We start from the raw sequence: 12,462 nt of genomic DNA, 5'->3' as shown, positions 1-12,462 counted from the left end.
CAGGCAAGTGGCAAACAACAAAACTTCTGAAGAAGCAGGCCTGGGGGCAGTCCAGTGTAGTTTCATAATGGTATGAATAGTTATTTTACCGTGTTTTTTTCCCCCTTTCTTTCTGGGTTTTGATGTGAATCTCTTCCTATTTGTTCAGGAAATTATGACGTGTGTTCTGGGCAGGGTTTGAGGTTTTGGAACCTTTTCTAAAAGGGACAGAGAGCACCCTGCTACATTTCCTAATCAAGAAGTTGGTGTGCAGCCGGGAAAGCTGAACGGAGTTGGTCATGATGCAGAAGCTATTCAAATGCAGTCGGCTCGTCCTGGCTCTTGCCCTCATCCTGGTTCTGGAATCCTCAGTTCAAGGTAAGACTCAGGAGTCTTGTTCCCCAGCCATCTTCTCTGTAAGCCCCCAAGACCATACAAGTCATTATATTCACTTTAAGGCACAGAATGTATAATATTGTAGGATAGGAGGCAAAGAAGAAGGATTTGGGGTGGCTGAACCCTTTAATATGAATTCAGTTAAGTTTGGTACCAAGAAAAATTAAACTTTGAGGCACGCACAGTCTTGTAAACTCTTACAATGATTGAAATGTGCTAATTTATTTTGGGACGAAAGTATGAGGTTTATAAATTTTGAAAGCTCAAAAAAGGAATCTAGAAAGTGACTTCTGTGCCCGTTGCATGGAGGAGATGGGACCTTTGAGTGTTTGCGGGTTTCTGCCTAACCCTAGGTGTCTACATCAGCCCCAAGTTTTAGTGCACTGTGATGGTGTCATTGTTATTTTAACACTGGGAGATATTATATTTCAATTGGGGTGAATTTGACTGTGTGTATTTTTTTCTTTTTTTTAAAGATAAACTTGGTTCTTACTGAAAACTCAATTATGATTAGACATAGTTAATGCAAACCCTCTCAGATTTTAAAGAGAAGGCCACAGAATGTGGTATTTGGGCTGTTGCTCAGAGAAACATCATATTCGGAAATATCTTCCTAGGTTTATCTATTGTTTAGTGCTGTTTAGTCAGACTGAGACAACTTAAAACCTCTAATGACTAAGACGATAACAATGATCAGTTTGTAAGAAAAATACAATTTGCTCTCCTTTGATAAATAACGAATCATGTCGAAATAAGAAAGAAGTCACGGCCTGATAGAGAGATGGCAGAACTGAGAGCAGAAAAACACTAGGTTCCCCCAGATGGTAAGGGAAATGTTGAGTCACAATGACACACACGTCCTAGATTTGTTTCGTCAAACTGACTTTTCGGTTGTCACGATGTAGAGATGAAATCTTACAGATGATCGCAGAGACATTCATTTTATGTTGGAAATTTATAAAATCTCATTTTCTTCTAAATGTTAATACTGAAAAAACAGCAAGTAATTTTGCCGGAGCTTTATTAATCCATGTATTTTTTAAATGTAAAACATAGTCAGTTGTAGGGAACAGACTTCACTTGGACCGTTTAGGGAATACGTTCAGCTTGATGAAATAATTCCCTAAGAACCATGTGGTCTGACAAGATCAAGAGCAATGAGGTCCATACTTTAATACAGTCTTGAGTGGCTCGGTGGTGCTGGGCATGCCGCAGCCAGAGATACGTACGTCTGTATGTTTCCAAAATTTCCCAGAAACATGAATTTCCTGCTAAGATTGATTAAGGAAAACTAGAATGAAAACAACAACGTTCCTTGTACAGTGTTCATTAGAAAGAAATGAAGAAAAAAATAATTCATCATGAAATTGGATAGAACGCTACCATTTACGTCATGACCTCATAGGTTTAGCTGTTAGAAAAGGAAACCATAGAAAGAGACAAGGGAGAAACTGACAAACATGGTTCTGAAAAAAGGCTCTTGGTATCGGCTCAAGGGCTTGTGCCCACATCTGAGTGCGCAGGGAAATAGATGTTTCCCCATGGCTGCATGTGTGAGTGACTGCCGCACGAGGCTGCGATGTGAAGGGTCGTGACACCCTTTCCTCACACCTCCACACGATGCCAGATATGATTCAAAAACATTCTTCCCATCTTATAAAAGGTGTTTATCTAGCCCCTTGGTTTGGCTGATCAAATCAACTAGGCTTTTGGCTGGCTTATACTGAACATTTTCAAAACCATTTCAGATTACTGTAGTAGTTTGCTCGGGCTGCCATAACAAAGTGCCTCAGACTGGGTGGCTTAAACAACAGAATTTTTTTTTCTCCCAGTTCTGGAGTTGGGAGTCCAAGATCAAGGTGCTGGCAGGGTTGGTCGCATTCTGAGGCCTCTGTCCTTGGCTTATAGATGGCTTTCCCTCCACGCATGTGTCTTAATACCGTCTTCTCATAGGTCACCAGTCATTGGATCAGGGCCACCCTAATGACCTCATCTTAACTAACTACATCTGCAATGACCCTATTTCCAAATAATTTCACACTGTGGGATTCTGTGGGTTATAACTTCAACATACAAATTTGGTGGTGGTATATTTTTACTATAAGTCACACCCAAATAAAGACATGGGGTAAAATTGTGCCTACCCAGCACAAAGAAATGGCAATTTGGGGATGTGTGGGTAACCCTGGAGAGCACAGATGACTAATCTATTTAATGGAGAGCTCCAGGGGATTTGATAAGGCTTGTGAATCTTACACGCTTATTGTTTCTCTTTTCCAATGACTCCCATAAAGAGAAAAAATGGGGGCCATGAGTGGTGGCTCATGCCTGTAATCCAAGCACTTTGGAGGCCAAGGCGGGTGGATCACCTAAGGTCGGGAGTTCAAGACCAGCCTGACCAACATGCTGAAACCTCATCTTAAAAAAAAAAAAAAGAGAGATAGAGAGAAAATGTGATATCCTTGAACAGGTGTGGCCAAGGGGGCCAGGTCCTCCGTGTGTCCCCTGCCCACTGTCTCCTAGCTCACAGGAATGATATCAATCCATTCATTGTGTTGCTGTTTGCAAAGTGATTTCACATCTATACTCTGATAATCATCATCACATTCCCTGTGAGGGGGAATTAGCACCAGAAAACTAGATCTGACATTTCTCATCTTATTTCTCTATACATCAACCTCTTGCAAAAAATTTGTGAGTCTTGCCCAAGACCCATTACAACTGATTAACGCTGAACTTGGCGTCTGATTTCAAAGTCAGAATTGACTTTCTACTGCAGCTCATGGATTAGAGGTTTTCTTCATTTAAACAAAAAGTTCTTTGACTGCAGCCCTTGCTATAACATTTCCTACTGAGCTGAGGGAGAAATTGAAAGTAAACTTAGGAGCTTTTTATAGCTTGTCAAAACGTGCAAGAGTGGGGGAAACTTATCCATCTTGTGGAATTGATAGAGCAGGAGGAAGTAACTCTGGCTTAGATAATGCTACCATTTTGAATGAATCAAATGGTCTTCTTTACCCCTTCACAGTAGTTGCTGCTTAAGTTTCTCTAACATGCCTGCAGCAAAGTTCCATTAAGAATAGGAAATTAGGCTGGGCACGGTGACTCACGTCTGTAGTCCTAACACTTTGGGAGACCCAGGTAGGTGGGTCACTTGAGGTCAGGAGTTCAAGACCAGCCTGGCCAACATGGTGAAGCCCTGTCTCTGCTAAAAATACAAAATTAGCCAGGCATGGTGACACGTACCTGTAATCCCAACTACTCAGGAGGCTGAGGCAGCAGAATCACTTGAACCAGGAGGTGGAGATTGCAGTGAGCCTAGATCACCCCACTGCACTCCAGCCTGGGTGCTAGACTAAGACTCCATCAAGAAAGAAAGAAGGAAGGAAGGAAGGAAAGAAGGAAGGAAAGAGAAAGAGAGAGAAAGAAAATAAGGAATAAAAGAAAGAAGGAAAGAAGGAGAGAGAAAGAAAGAGAAAAAGAAAAGAGAGAAAGAAAAAGAAATTGGTACATGGTGATCATGTATGTTGGGGGAAAAGTTAGTATGATAATATAAAAAGGCAGGGACTACTGAAGAAAGTTGTTTGCTCTGGTAACATTTACTCATAAAAAGTATTTTGGTAAAGCAGGACTTGGGGTACCGGGGGGAGCTGGGCGGTGAGGGATGGGAGTCAAATAAAAACCACTCTTTCACTTGGAATCCACTACACAATTAACCAAGAAATCCCATAAGTGGGTCTTTTAGGAAGATAACATTTCTGACCATGAGCATGCCCACTATAACCACAAGACATTTATCTTAAGCAAGGTAGTGTCAAGATACTCTCACAACCTCAGGGGCTGGAACTGTCAATTTTCACACCCTGCCAACACCCTTAAATAGCCATGTCAAGAATTTAGTAACTTGTTCTTTGTTTTAAAGTACGTTTAACATCATTGGCACCAAGTTTGGAGTGGGAGACCTTCTACTTTTGATTTCTTTATAAAATGTTTAAATAGCTTTGTTGAGATAGTGTTTACATACCATACAATGGTATGTAAACACCCATTAAAAGTGTTCAATGATTAGGCCAGACATGGTGGCTCATGCCTGTAATCCCAGCACTTTGGGAGGCCAAGACGGGTGGATCACTTGAGGTCAGAAGTTTGAGACCAGCCTGGCCAACATGGCAAGAACTTGTCTCTACTAAAAATACAAAAATTAGCTGGGTGTGGTGGTGTGCACCTGTAATTCCAGCTACCCGGGAGGTTGAGGCAGGAGAATCTGTTGAACCTGGGAGGCAGAGGTTGCAGTGAGCTGAGATCCTGCCACTGCACTCCAGCCTGCAGACAGAGAGAGACTCTGTCTCTAAAAAGGAAAAAAAAAAAAGAAAGAGAAAAGAAAAAAAGAATGCAAAACATCCCATTAATAACTTTTATATTGATGATATGTTAAAGGATAATATTTTTAATATATCAGATTAAGTAAAATGTATTAAAATTAATTTCACCTGTTTCTTTTTACTTTTAAAAATATGGCCGCTAGAATATTTAAAACTCGATGTGGTTTCCTTTATGTTTCTATTGGAAAGAGCTGGTCTGGACAGCATAAGGTGTGAAGACACCGCCCTCTGCTGGAAGAGAGGCTGGATTTTTATTTCACCTACAGGGAGAGACGTCTAAGTAGCAAGTAGATACCAAACTAATGCTGCCTCAGAAAAGAATCAAAAAAGGAGAGGGAAACAGCGAAGCCAAGCCAGGCGCGGTGGCTGATGCCTGTAAGTCCAGCTCTTTGGGAGGCCAACACGGGCGGATCACTTGAGGTCAGGAGTTCGACACCAGCCTGGCCAACATGGTGAAACCCCATCTCTACTAAAAATACAAAAAATTAGCCGTGAGTGGTAGTGGGCCCCTGTAATCCCAGCTACTTGGGATTCTCAGGTAGAAGAATCACTTCAACCTGGGAAGTGGAGGTTGCAGTGAGCCAAGATGGGGCCACTGCACTCCAGCCTGGGCAACACAGTGAGACTCCATATCAAAAAAAAAAAAAAAAAATAGACCATAAATTGAGAATCCTAGAGATACTAAATGGTAGAAGGGGAATTTGAATTTAAATTTATTAGTTGTTCACTATAGAGATCCTAGGTCATTGTTGTCCTCCTTCTTCTCTTGAGAAAAACTAGCAATGAAGAACTCTGACTATGTGCTAGGTCCTATTCTGAGAACCTAACATTTGTACCTCATTATTAGATCTATTACTGTCCCATCCTAAAGATGAGAAAATTGAGGTGCAGGGAAGTTAAGTTGGCCAAGATCACACATCCAGTAAGGGGCAGACATTGAAAGGTCATTTTGCCTGCCTTATCCCCAGCCTCGAGGCAGTGGCAGACTTAACTCACTTTGGACAACCAGCTCTCCCAGACCAGACGTTGTCAGCTATACTCAGGAATCACAGGAAACATTATGATAAAATAATATATAGTTCCAAAGAAAAAAAAGAAAATCCAGCAGGAGAACATTTACTAGACTTTTAATGTTTATATTTTCAGAGGAATATTGTTTATTACAGCCATTTAGAAAACAAAATGAGAAAAAAAATCACCAAAGGCTCTACCGCCATAGTTATTTTTGTGTATTTCCTTCCTTTTTCCCCCAATATCGGTTTATATAGTTGAAACTATTATGCACACAAAGTGGTATTCTGATTTTCTCACTCATTTTATTTATTTATTTATTTTATTACTATTATTTTGAGATGGAGTCTTGCTCTGTCACCAGGCTGGAGTGCCTTGGTGCAATCTCGGATCACTGCAACCAAGTGATTCTCCTGCTTCAGCTTCCCAACTAGCTGGAACTGCAGGCACCCGCCACCATGCCCAGCTAATTTTTCTATTTTAAGTAGAGACAAGGTTTCACCATGTTGGCCAGGATGGTCTCCATCTCTTGACCTTGTGATCTGCCCGCCTCAGCCTCCCAAAGTGCTGGGATTACAGGCATAAGCCACTATGTCCAGCCTTATTTATTTTTAATTTTGTAAATTAATTTTTTTCTTCTGAGACAGTTTAACTCTGTCACCCAGGCTGGAGTGCAGTGGTGCAATCTTGGCTCACTGTGACTTCCTGGGCTCAAGGAATCCTCCTGTCTCAGCCTCCTGAGTAGCTGGGACTACAGGTGTGTGCTACCACATCCAGCTAAAATTTTTTTAAATCTTTTTTTTTTTTTTTTTCTGTAGAAATGGGAATCTCTCTATGTTGCCCAGCCTGGTCTTGATCTCCTGGGCTTAAGTGATCCTCCCACCTTGGTCTGCCGAAGTGCTGGGATTACAGACATGAGCCACTACACCCAGGCTAATTTTTACTTTTATTTTATTTAAAAAAAATTATTGCCCTACCCCCCCCCAACTTGTTTTTAAGTATAGGTTTTTCTACAATGCCACATTGTGTTTTCCATAAAAAGTACTTTTGGCCAGGTATGGTGGCTCACACCTGTAATCCCAGCACTTTGGGAAGCCGAGGTGGGTGGATCATCTGAGGTCAGGAGTTCGAGACAAGCCTGGCCAACATGGTGAAACCCTGTCTCTACTAAAAATACAAAAATTAGCTGGGTGTGATGGTGGGCACCTGTAATCCCAGCTACACAGGAGGCTGAGGCAGGAGAATCACTTGGACCCAGGAGGTGGAGGTTGCAGTGAGCTGAAATCACACCACTGCACTCCAGTCTGGGCAACAAGAGCAAAACTCCATCTCAGAAAAAAGAAGTACTTTTTTACCATTTGGTTACGATTCTCTTATGAGTGGATTTCTTGTAATTTATCTGAGTGTTTTCTATTATTTTGTGCTGAGCTTTAAAACCACCCTTCCTGCCTTTCAAAAACTCTAGACATGCTCTTTCTTGCTAGGTAATTATTAGTTGCACTTGTTATAATAAGTATATACTTGGAGTGGGGAGGAGATTAACCTTTTGAAGGGTGGTGACGTATTTCTCACCACTAGGCCTTTGTCCTTGCTAAATTGAAGAAGGAAGATTTTATTTCATTAGCTAATAAAGAACCTCCTGTATAGGCTGGGCGTGGTGGCTCTCGCCTGTAATCCTAGCACTTTCAGAGACCAAGGCGGCTGGATTGCCTGAGCTCAGGAGTTCGAGACCAGCCTGGGCAACATGGTGAAACCCCATCTCTACTAAAAATACAAAAAATTAGCTGGGTATGGTGGCGAGAGCCTGTAATCCCAGATACTCGGAAGGCTGAGGCAGGAGAATTGCTTGAACCCAGAAGGCGGAGGTTGCCATGAGCTGAGATTGAGCCACTGTGCTCCAGCCTGGGCAAGAAAGCAAAACTCTGTCTCAAAAAAAAAAAAATAAAATAAAATAAAAAATAAATCTCCTATATAACCTCATGACATCAGATTTGGAGTCTTTTCCATAGAAATGAAATTCAGAAAAAGCTGAGACTCAGATAGTCCAAGCTGCCTGACCCTCTGTGAATAAAGGGGACTTGTTCTTTTGAAATCTGAGTGCAAAGACACAGGACCATTTGTTATCTACTTTTCATTCCTAAGGATACTATATGGTCTTAAAACACAAGAACTAGAATTCTGTAATACCATGAGTACTACACAGTGTGTTCCTTCCCCTTTTGGAACCTGATTTGATTCATCCCTACAAAAAGATGTGGACTTTGGGGCCAGATGTGGGTTGGAATCCTGAATTCTCGACTTAGTGCCTGTGTGGCTGCAATTTCCTTTTGTGTAAAAATTGAGATAGTAGTACAAAAGTCACAACAGTTAATATTATCTAGCGTTTACTGTGTGCCTGGCACTGTGTTAAATTCCTTATGTGCATTTTCTCATTTAATTTTTGTGATAGGCTTATGGCACTATTCTTCCCGTTACAGTGAGGGTTCACAAAAGTTAACGTTTCGTAACTGGTCAGCAGAGATAGGGCTTCACTCCAGGTAGCTGATTCCAAACCTATTCTTCTACTTTCTGGAGAAGGACAATTTATATAAAAGGTTGGCACATAGTGGGTGCTGCTGTTATATGAATGGGCATAAAATCTGTCTCCATTTTGCCTTTTACCAAATGCAGAATCTATTTAGTTAAAACCTTCTTAGGGCAGGCTGGGTGCAGTAGCTCATGCATGTAATCTCAACACTTTGGGAAGCCAAGGCAGGAGAATTGCTTGAGCCCAGGCGTTTGAGACCAGCCTGGGCACATAGTGAGACTCCATTGCTACAAAAAAAAAATTAGCTGGGTGTGGTGGTGCACCTGTAGTCCCAGCTGGCTGGGGTAGGAGGATGACTTGAGCCCAGGAATTCAAGGTTACACTGAGCTATGATCACAGCACTGCACTCCAGCTTGGGCAGCAGAGTGAGACGCTGTCTCGAAAAATAAAAAAATAAAAACTTCTTAGGACAGAGTGATTAGAAGCTGTGTAGTAGATACTTAGTAACAATGTGGGTTCCTTGTTGTGCAGGTTACCCTGTGCAGAGAGCCAGGTACCAGTGGGTGCGCTGCAGTCCCGACAGTAATTCTGCAAACTGCATTGAAGAGAAAGGACCGATGTTCGACCTACTTCCAAGCGAATCGAACAAGATCCCCCATCTGAGGACTGACCCTTTTCCGTAAGTGGACTTTTCTCTAACTAAAAAAAATTTTTTTTTTGTACAAACAGGGGTCTCTGTATGTTTCCCAGGCTGGACGGTCATGTACTCCTAAACTCAAGCAGTCCTCCCACCTCGGCCTCCTGAAGTGCTGGGATTACAGGCGTGAGCCACCGCACCCAGCGGTTTGTCCTTTCTTTAGAGAGAAAAAGGTCTTTTTCTGAGACACTCTTGCTCTGTTGCCCAGGCTGGAGTGCAACGGTTCGATCTTGGCTCCCTGCAACCTCCATCTCCTGGGTCAAGCAATTCTCTCACCTCAGCCTTCTGAGTAGCTGGGATTATAGGTGTGCACCACCATGCTGGGCCAAGAGGTCTTCTTTTAAAAAATGATTTCTTAAGTAAATTTCAAATATACAATTTATATGCTAGCGAAAAGTTAACACTGTTTATGCAAGTCTACAATAGGTAGATGTGGAGTTGACAGATGCAATAAGTATAGGCAAACACATAGGAACATTTGACCTGGTTTTTAAAAAAAAAAAAAAAAAAACATTGAATAATTGGGAAGCTTTTAACTCTCTTAATTTGAGCAACTGAATGGCTGTATTTATTTCCTTACCTTAAAAAAAACTATTGGCCGGGCGCGGTGGCTCAAGCCTGTAATCCCAGCACTTTGGGAGGCCGAGGCAGGTGGATCACGAGGTCAAGAGATTGAGACCATCCTGGTCAACATGGTGAAACCCCATCTCTACTAAAAAAATACAAAAAATTAGCTGGGCACGGTGGCGTGTGCCTGTAATCCCAGCTACTCGGGAGGCTGAGGCAGGAGAATTGCCTGAACCCAGGAGGAGGAGGTTGCGGTGAGCCGAGATCGCGCCGTTGCACTCCAGCCTGGGTAACAAGAGCAAAACTCCGTTTCAAAAAAGAAAAAGAAAAAAAAAAACCTATTATAATTATCCTTCCCACATATCAAACTTTACTGTTTTTTCCCATTTTTCTTTCATACTTCAGAAAGACAAGATTCCAGGACTTGAATCGTATCTTCCCGCTTTCTGAGGACTATTCTGGATCAGGCTCTGGCTCTGGCTCCGGCTCTGGATCAGGATCCGGGAATGACTTCCTAACTGAAATGGAACAGGAGTACCAACTAGCAGATGAACGTGATGCTTTCCATAACAACCTTATGTCTCTTGACAGGAATCTGCCCTCAGATGGCCAGGACTTGGGTCAACCTGGATCAGAAGAGGATTTTACAATATAAAAGAGAATTTTCCCACCTTGACACCAGGCAGGGTATTCAGCATATTTTGTGTACCATGGTTAATGATTGCCATTAAATGGTTAATCTTGGGACAAAAAATTTTATAGACATTTTAAAACATCTGTAAAAGAAGCTTAAGTTTTATCATCCTTTTTTTCTCATGAATTCTTAAAGGATTATGCCTTAATGCTGTTATCTTTCTCATCGTTCTTGAAAATACCTGCATTTTTTGGTATCATATTCAACCAACATCACCATGAAATTAGATTTCCATGGCCATAAAATGGCATTAAAAAATAAATTATATTTAAATAGTTTGAGAAGCAAATTATCAGGCAGTATTTCATACTTAAGAATCTGACTTGGATTGTGAATTATAGATGTGCCCTTTTCTGATAAAAACAAATTAAAAACCATAATGAAACATGGTGAATTTGTACAGTGGGGGTGTTTGACATATTTTACAGTGTGAAGTATACTATACTATTACTTTTGAATGTGTTTGCAGAGCTGGTGGACATGTTTAACTACAAGTATGATTGCTGTTATGTAACACCCAAAACTAACTCCCAAATTAAAGCACAGCTGTGCTCTCAATACCTCATACTGCTTTATCTTTTTTTCCTGGATATCTGTGTATTTTCAGATGTTACTATATTAAACCAGAGATATAACCGAAGGATAAGCTGTCTCGGTCTCTTGTTCTAAACACAGGAAACAGTTACTTTTGGCCAGACGTTTCTCTGGAAGTCTTATCAACAAAACAACTTTAAACTTATTCTACAGTAAACACACATTTGTAATCAGAATCAAATCTTACTAACTAGCAGATGAAGAAAGCAATTATGCCTTAGCAAGAGGGTTATATGTCTCAAAGCACTTCCTCGCCTGAAAGATAGTTCCATCTCTGTTCCCCTTAGTTCTGAAAAGCCCCCCAGCATCACCATCATGGGCTCTGTTCTGCACTGTTCAGATCCCTACTTAAGAACTGAGGACTTACTCAAATTAGCCTCCGCTGGAGAGAGTCACCTTTCCCACGGTCATGCTGCTTTGTAGGGCAGCCTGCATCCTGTGACTGGCTGATGTGGGCATAACAAGACCTGAACTCAGACGGGTCATACAGATTCAAAACTTCCCACAGGGTCACCTCAGGTTTTGCTGGGACTACTTTGTAACTCAATTTCTTCTTTACTCAGTTTTACTTCCTTCCATTCCCCTCACAGATGTCTATCCTGAGAGTGTTCCCTTAGAAATTTTCTGCTAGTTTCCATCACAGAATTTGCTTCTTGGAGAAAACAACTTGTGACAGGTTGTGCTGGGAGGGATAGGAAATGAAGGCTAAGATGGGATTTTGGAGCTAGATTGCCTGCTGCTGGCTGGCGATGAGGACTCCATCCTTGTCTGTAGACGACCAGAGGCACAAGATAGCAATGCAATTGTTAAAACTTTCACTGAGGATGAACAAGGATGATATACCAGTGGAAGGGAGTGCACCAGGATGTGATATACTAGGCATCTGAGAAATGCTGGCAAGTAGCAAATATAAAGGCAATGGTATTGGTTGGCTACTGCTGGACTTAATTAATGTTTTTGAAAAAGACCATGAAAGGCTAAGGATGATTAATTAAAGGCTAAATGTGAAAACCAGTAGGCCTCCTTGGCAGCATATTAAGAAACTCTCTTCTGTAGTAGGATTGAAAAGCTGAGGACCAGGCCCAGGACTTATGAGGACAGCAGATGGTTGGGAGTGGTGGCTTACGCCTGTAATCCCAACACTTTGGTAGGCTGAGGCAGGTTGATCACCTGAGGTCAGGAGTTCGAGACCAGCCTGACCAACATGGTGAAACCCCGTCTCTACTGAAAATACAAAAATTAGCTAGGCATGGTGGTGAGCATCTGTAATCCTAGCTAATCAGGAAGCTGAAGCAGGAGAATGGCTTGAACCTGGGAGGCAGAGGTTGCAGTGAGCCAAGATCACATCACTGCACTCCAGCCTGGGCAATAGAGCTTGACTCCATCTCAAAAAAAAAAAAAAAAAGAATTATATATACATATCTCTCAGAGTTCCAAGAATGTTAAATTGTCAACTTAGCCCAGTCTGTTATGCAAGCTCAGAGTCCTTACTGGGGAAAAATGGGACCCTGAGAGATGGAGACATTTGGGCTGATATATTCAGGTTTTAAACCCTCAGATTCCTTTGAATCTCTGCATCTATACAAGAGTCCTATGCTTCAAGGACTAATGCTGG

The 12,462-nt window shown here is 41.7% G+C and overlaps 1 protein-coding gene across 2 annotated transcripts; it reads left to right on the top strand.

The window, feature by feature from the left end:
- Nucleotides 1-223: 223 nt before the first annotated feature.
- SRGN (serglycin) lies at nucleotides 224-10,890 on the top strand. 2 transcript variants are annotated; one of them, XM_002756294.8, is made up of 3 exons: nucleotides 224-357; nucleotides 8,827-8,974; nucleotides 9,965-10,890. In XM_002756294.8, the coding sequence occupies exons 1-3, from the start codon at nucleotides 279-281 to the stop codon at nucleotides 10,212-10,214; spliced, it is 477 nt and encodes a 158-aa protein (XP_002756340.1). In that variant the 5' UTR covers nucleotides 224-278; the 3' UTR covers nucleotides 10,215-10,890. The 2 variants fall into 2 exon arrangements, with proteins under 2 accessions (XP_002756340.1, XP_017834548.1); XM_017979059.2 differs by lacking the exon at nucleotides 8,827-8,974.
- Nucleotides 10,891-12,462: the final 1,572 nt, after the last annotated feature.

Source organism: Callithrix jacchus, chromosome 12 (assembly GCF_049354715.1).
Source record: "Callithrix jacchus isolate 240 chromosome 12, calJac240_pri, whole genome shotgun sequence".
In the NCBI taxonomy this organism is placed as follows: Eukaryota; Metazoa; Chordata; class Mammalia; order Primates; family Cebidae; genus Callithrix; species Callithrix jacchus.
The sequence above is the reverse complement of the archived record's forward strand: the minus strand, read 5'-3'. Positions and strand labels throughout refer to the sequence as shown.

Bases quoted from the DNA above. Each gene is read 5' to 3' on its own strand.
- SRGN (XM_002756294.8), top strand. From the start codon at position 279: ATGATGCAGAAGCTATTCAAATGCAGTCGGCTCGTCCTGGCTCTTGCC. The intron at 358-8,826 runs GTAAGACTCAGG...CTTGTTGTGCAG, and splicing joins TCTGGAATCCTCAGTTCAAG to GTTACCCTGTGCAGAGAGCC. The intron at 8,975-9,964 runs GTAAGTGGACTT...TTCATACTTCAG, and splicing joins CTGAGGACTGACCCTTTTCC to AAAGACAAGATTCCAGGACT.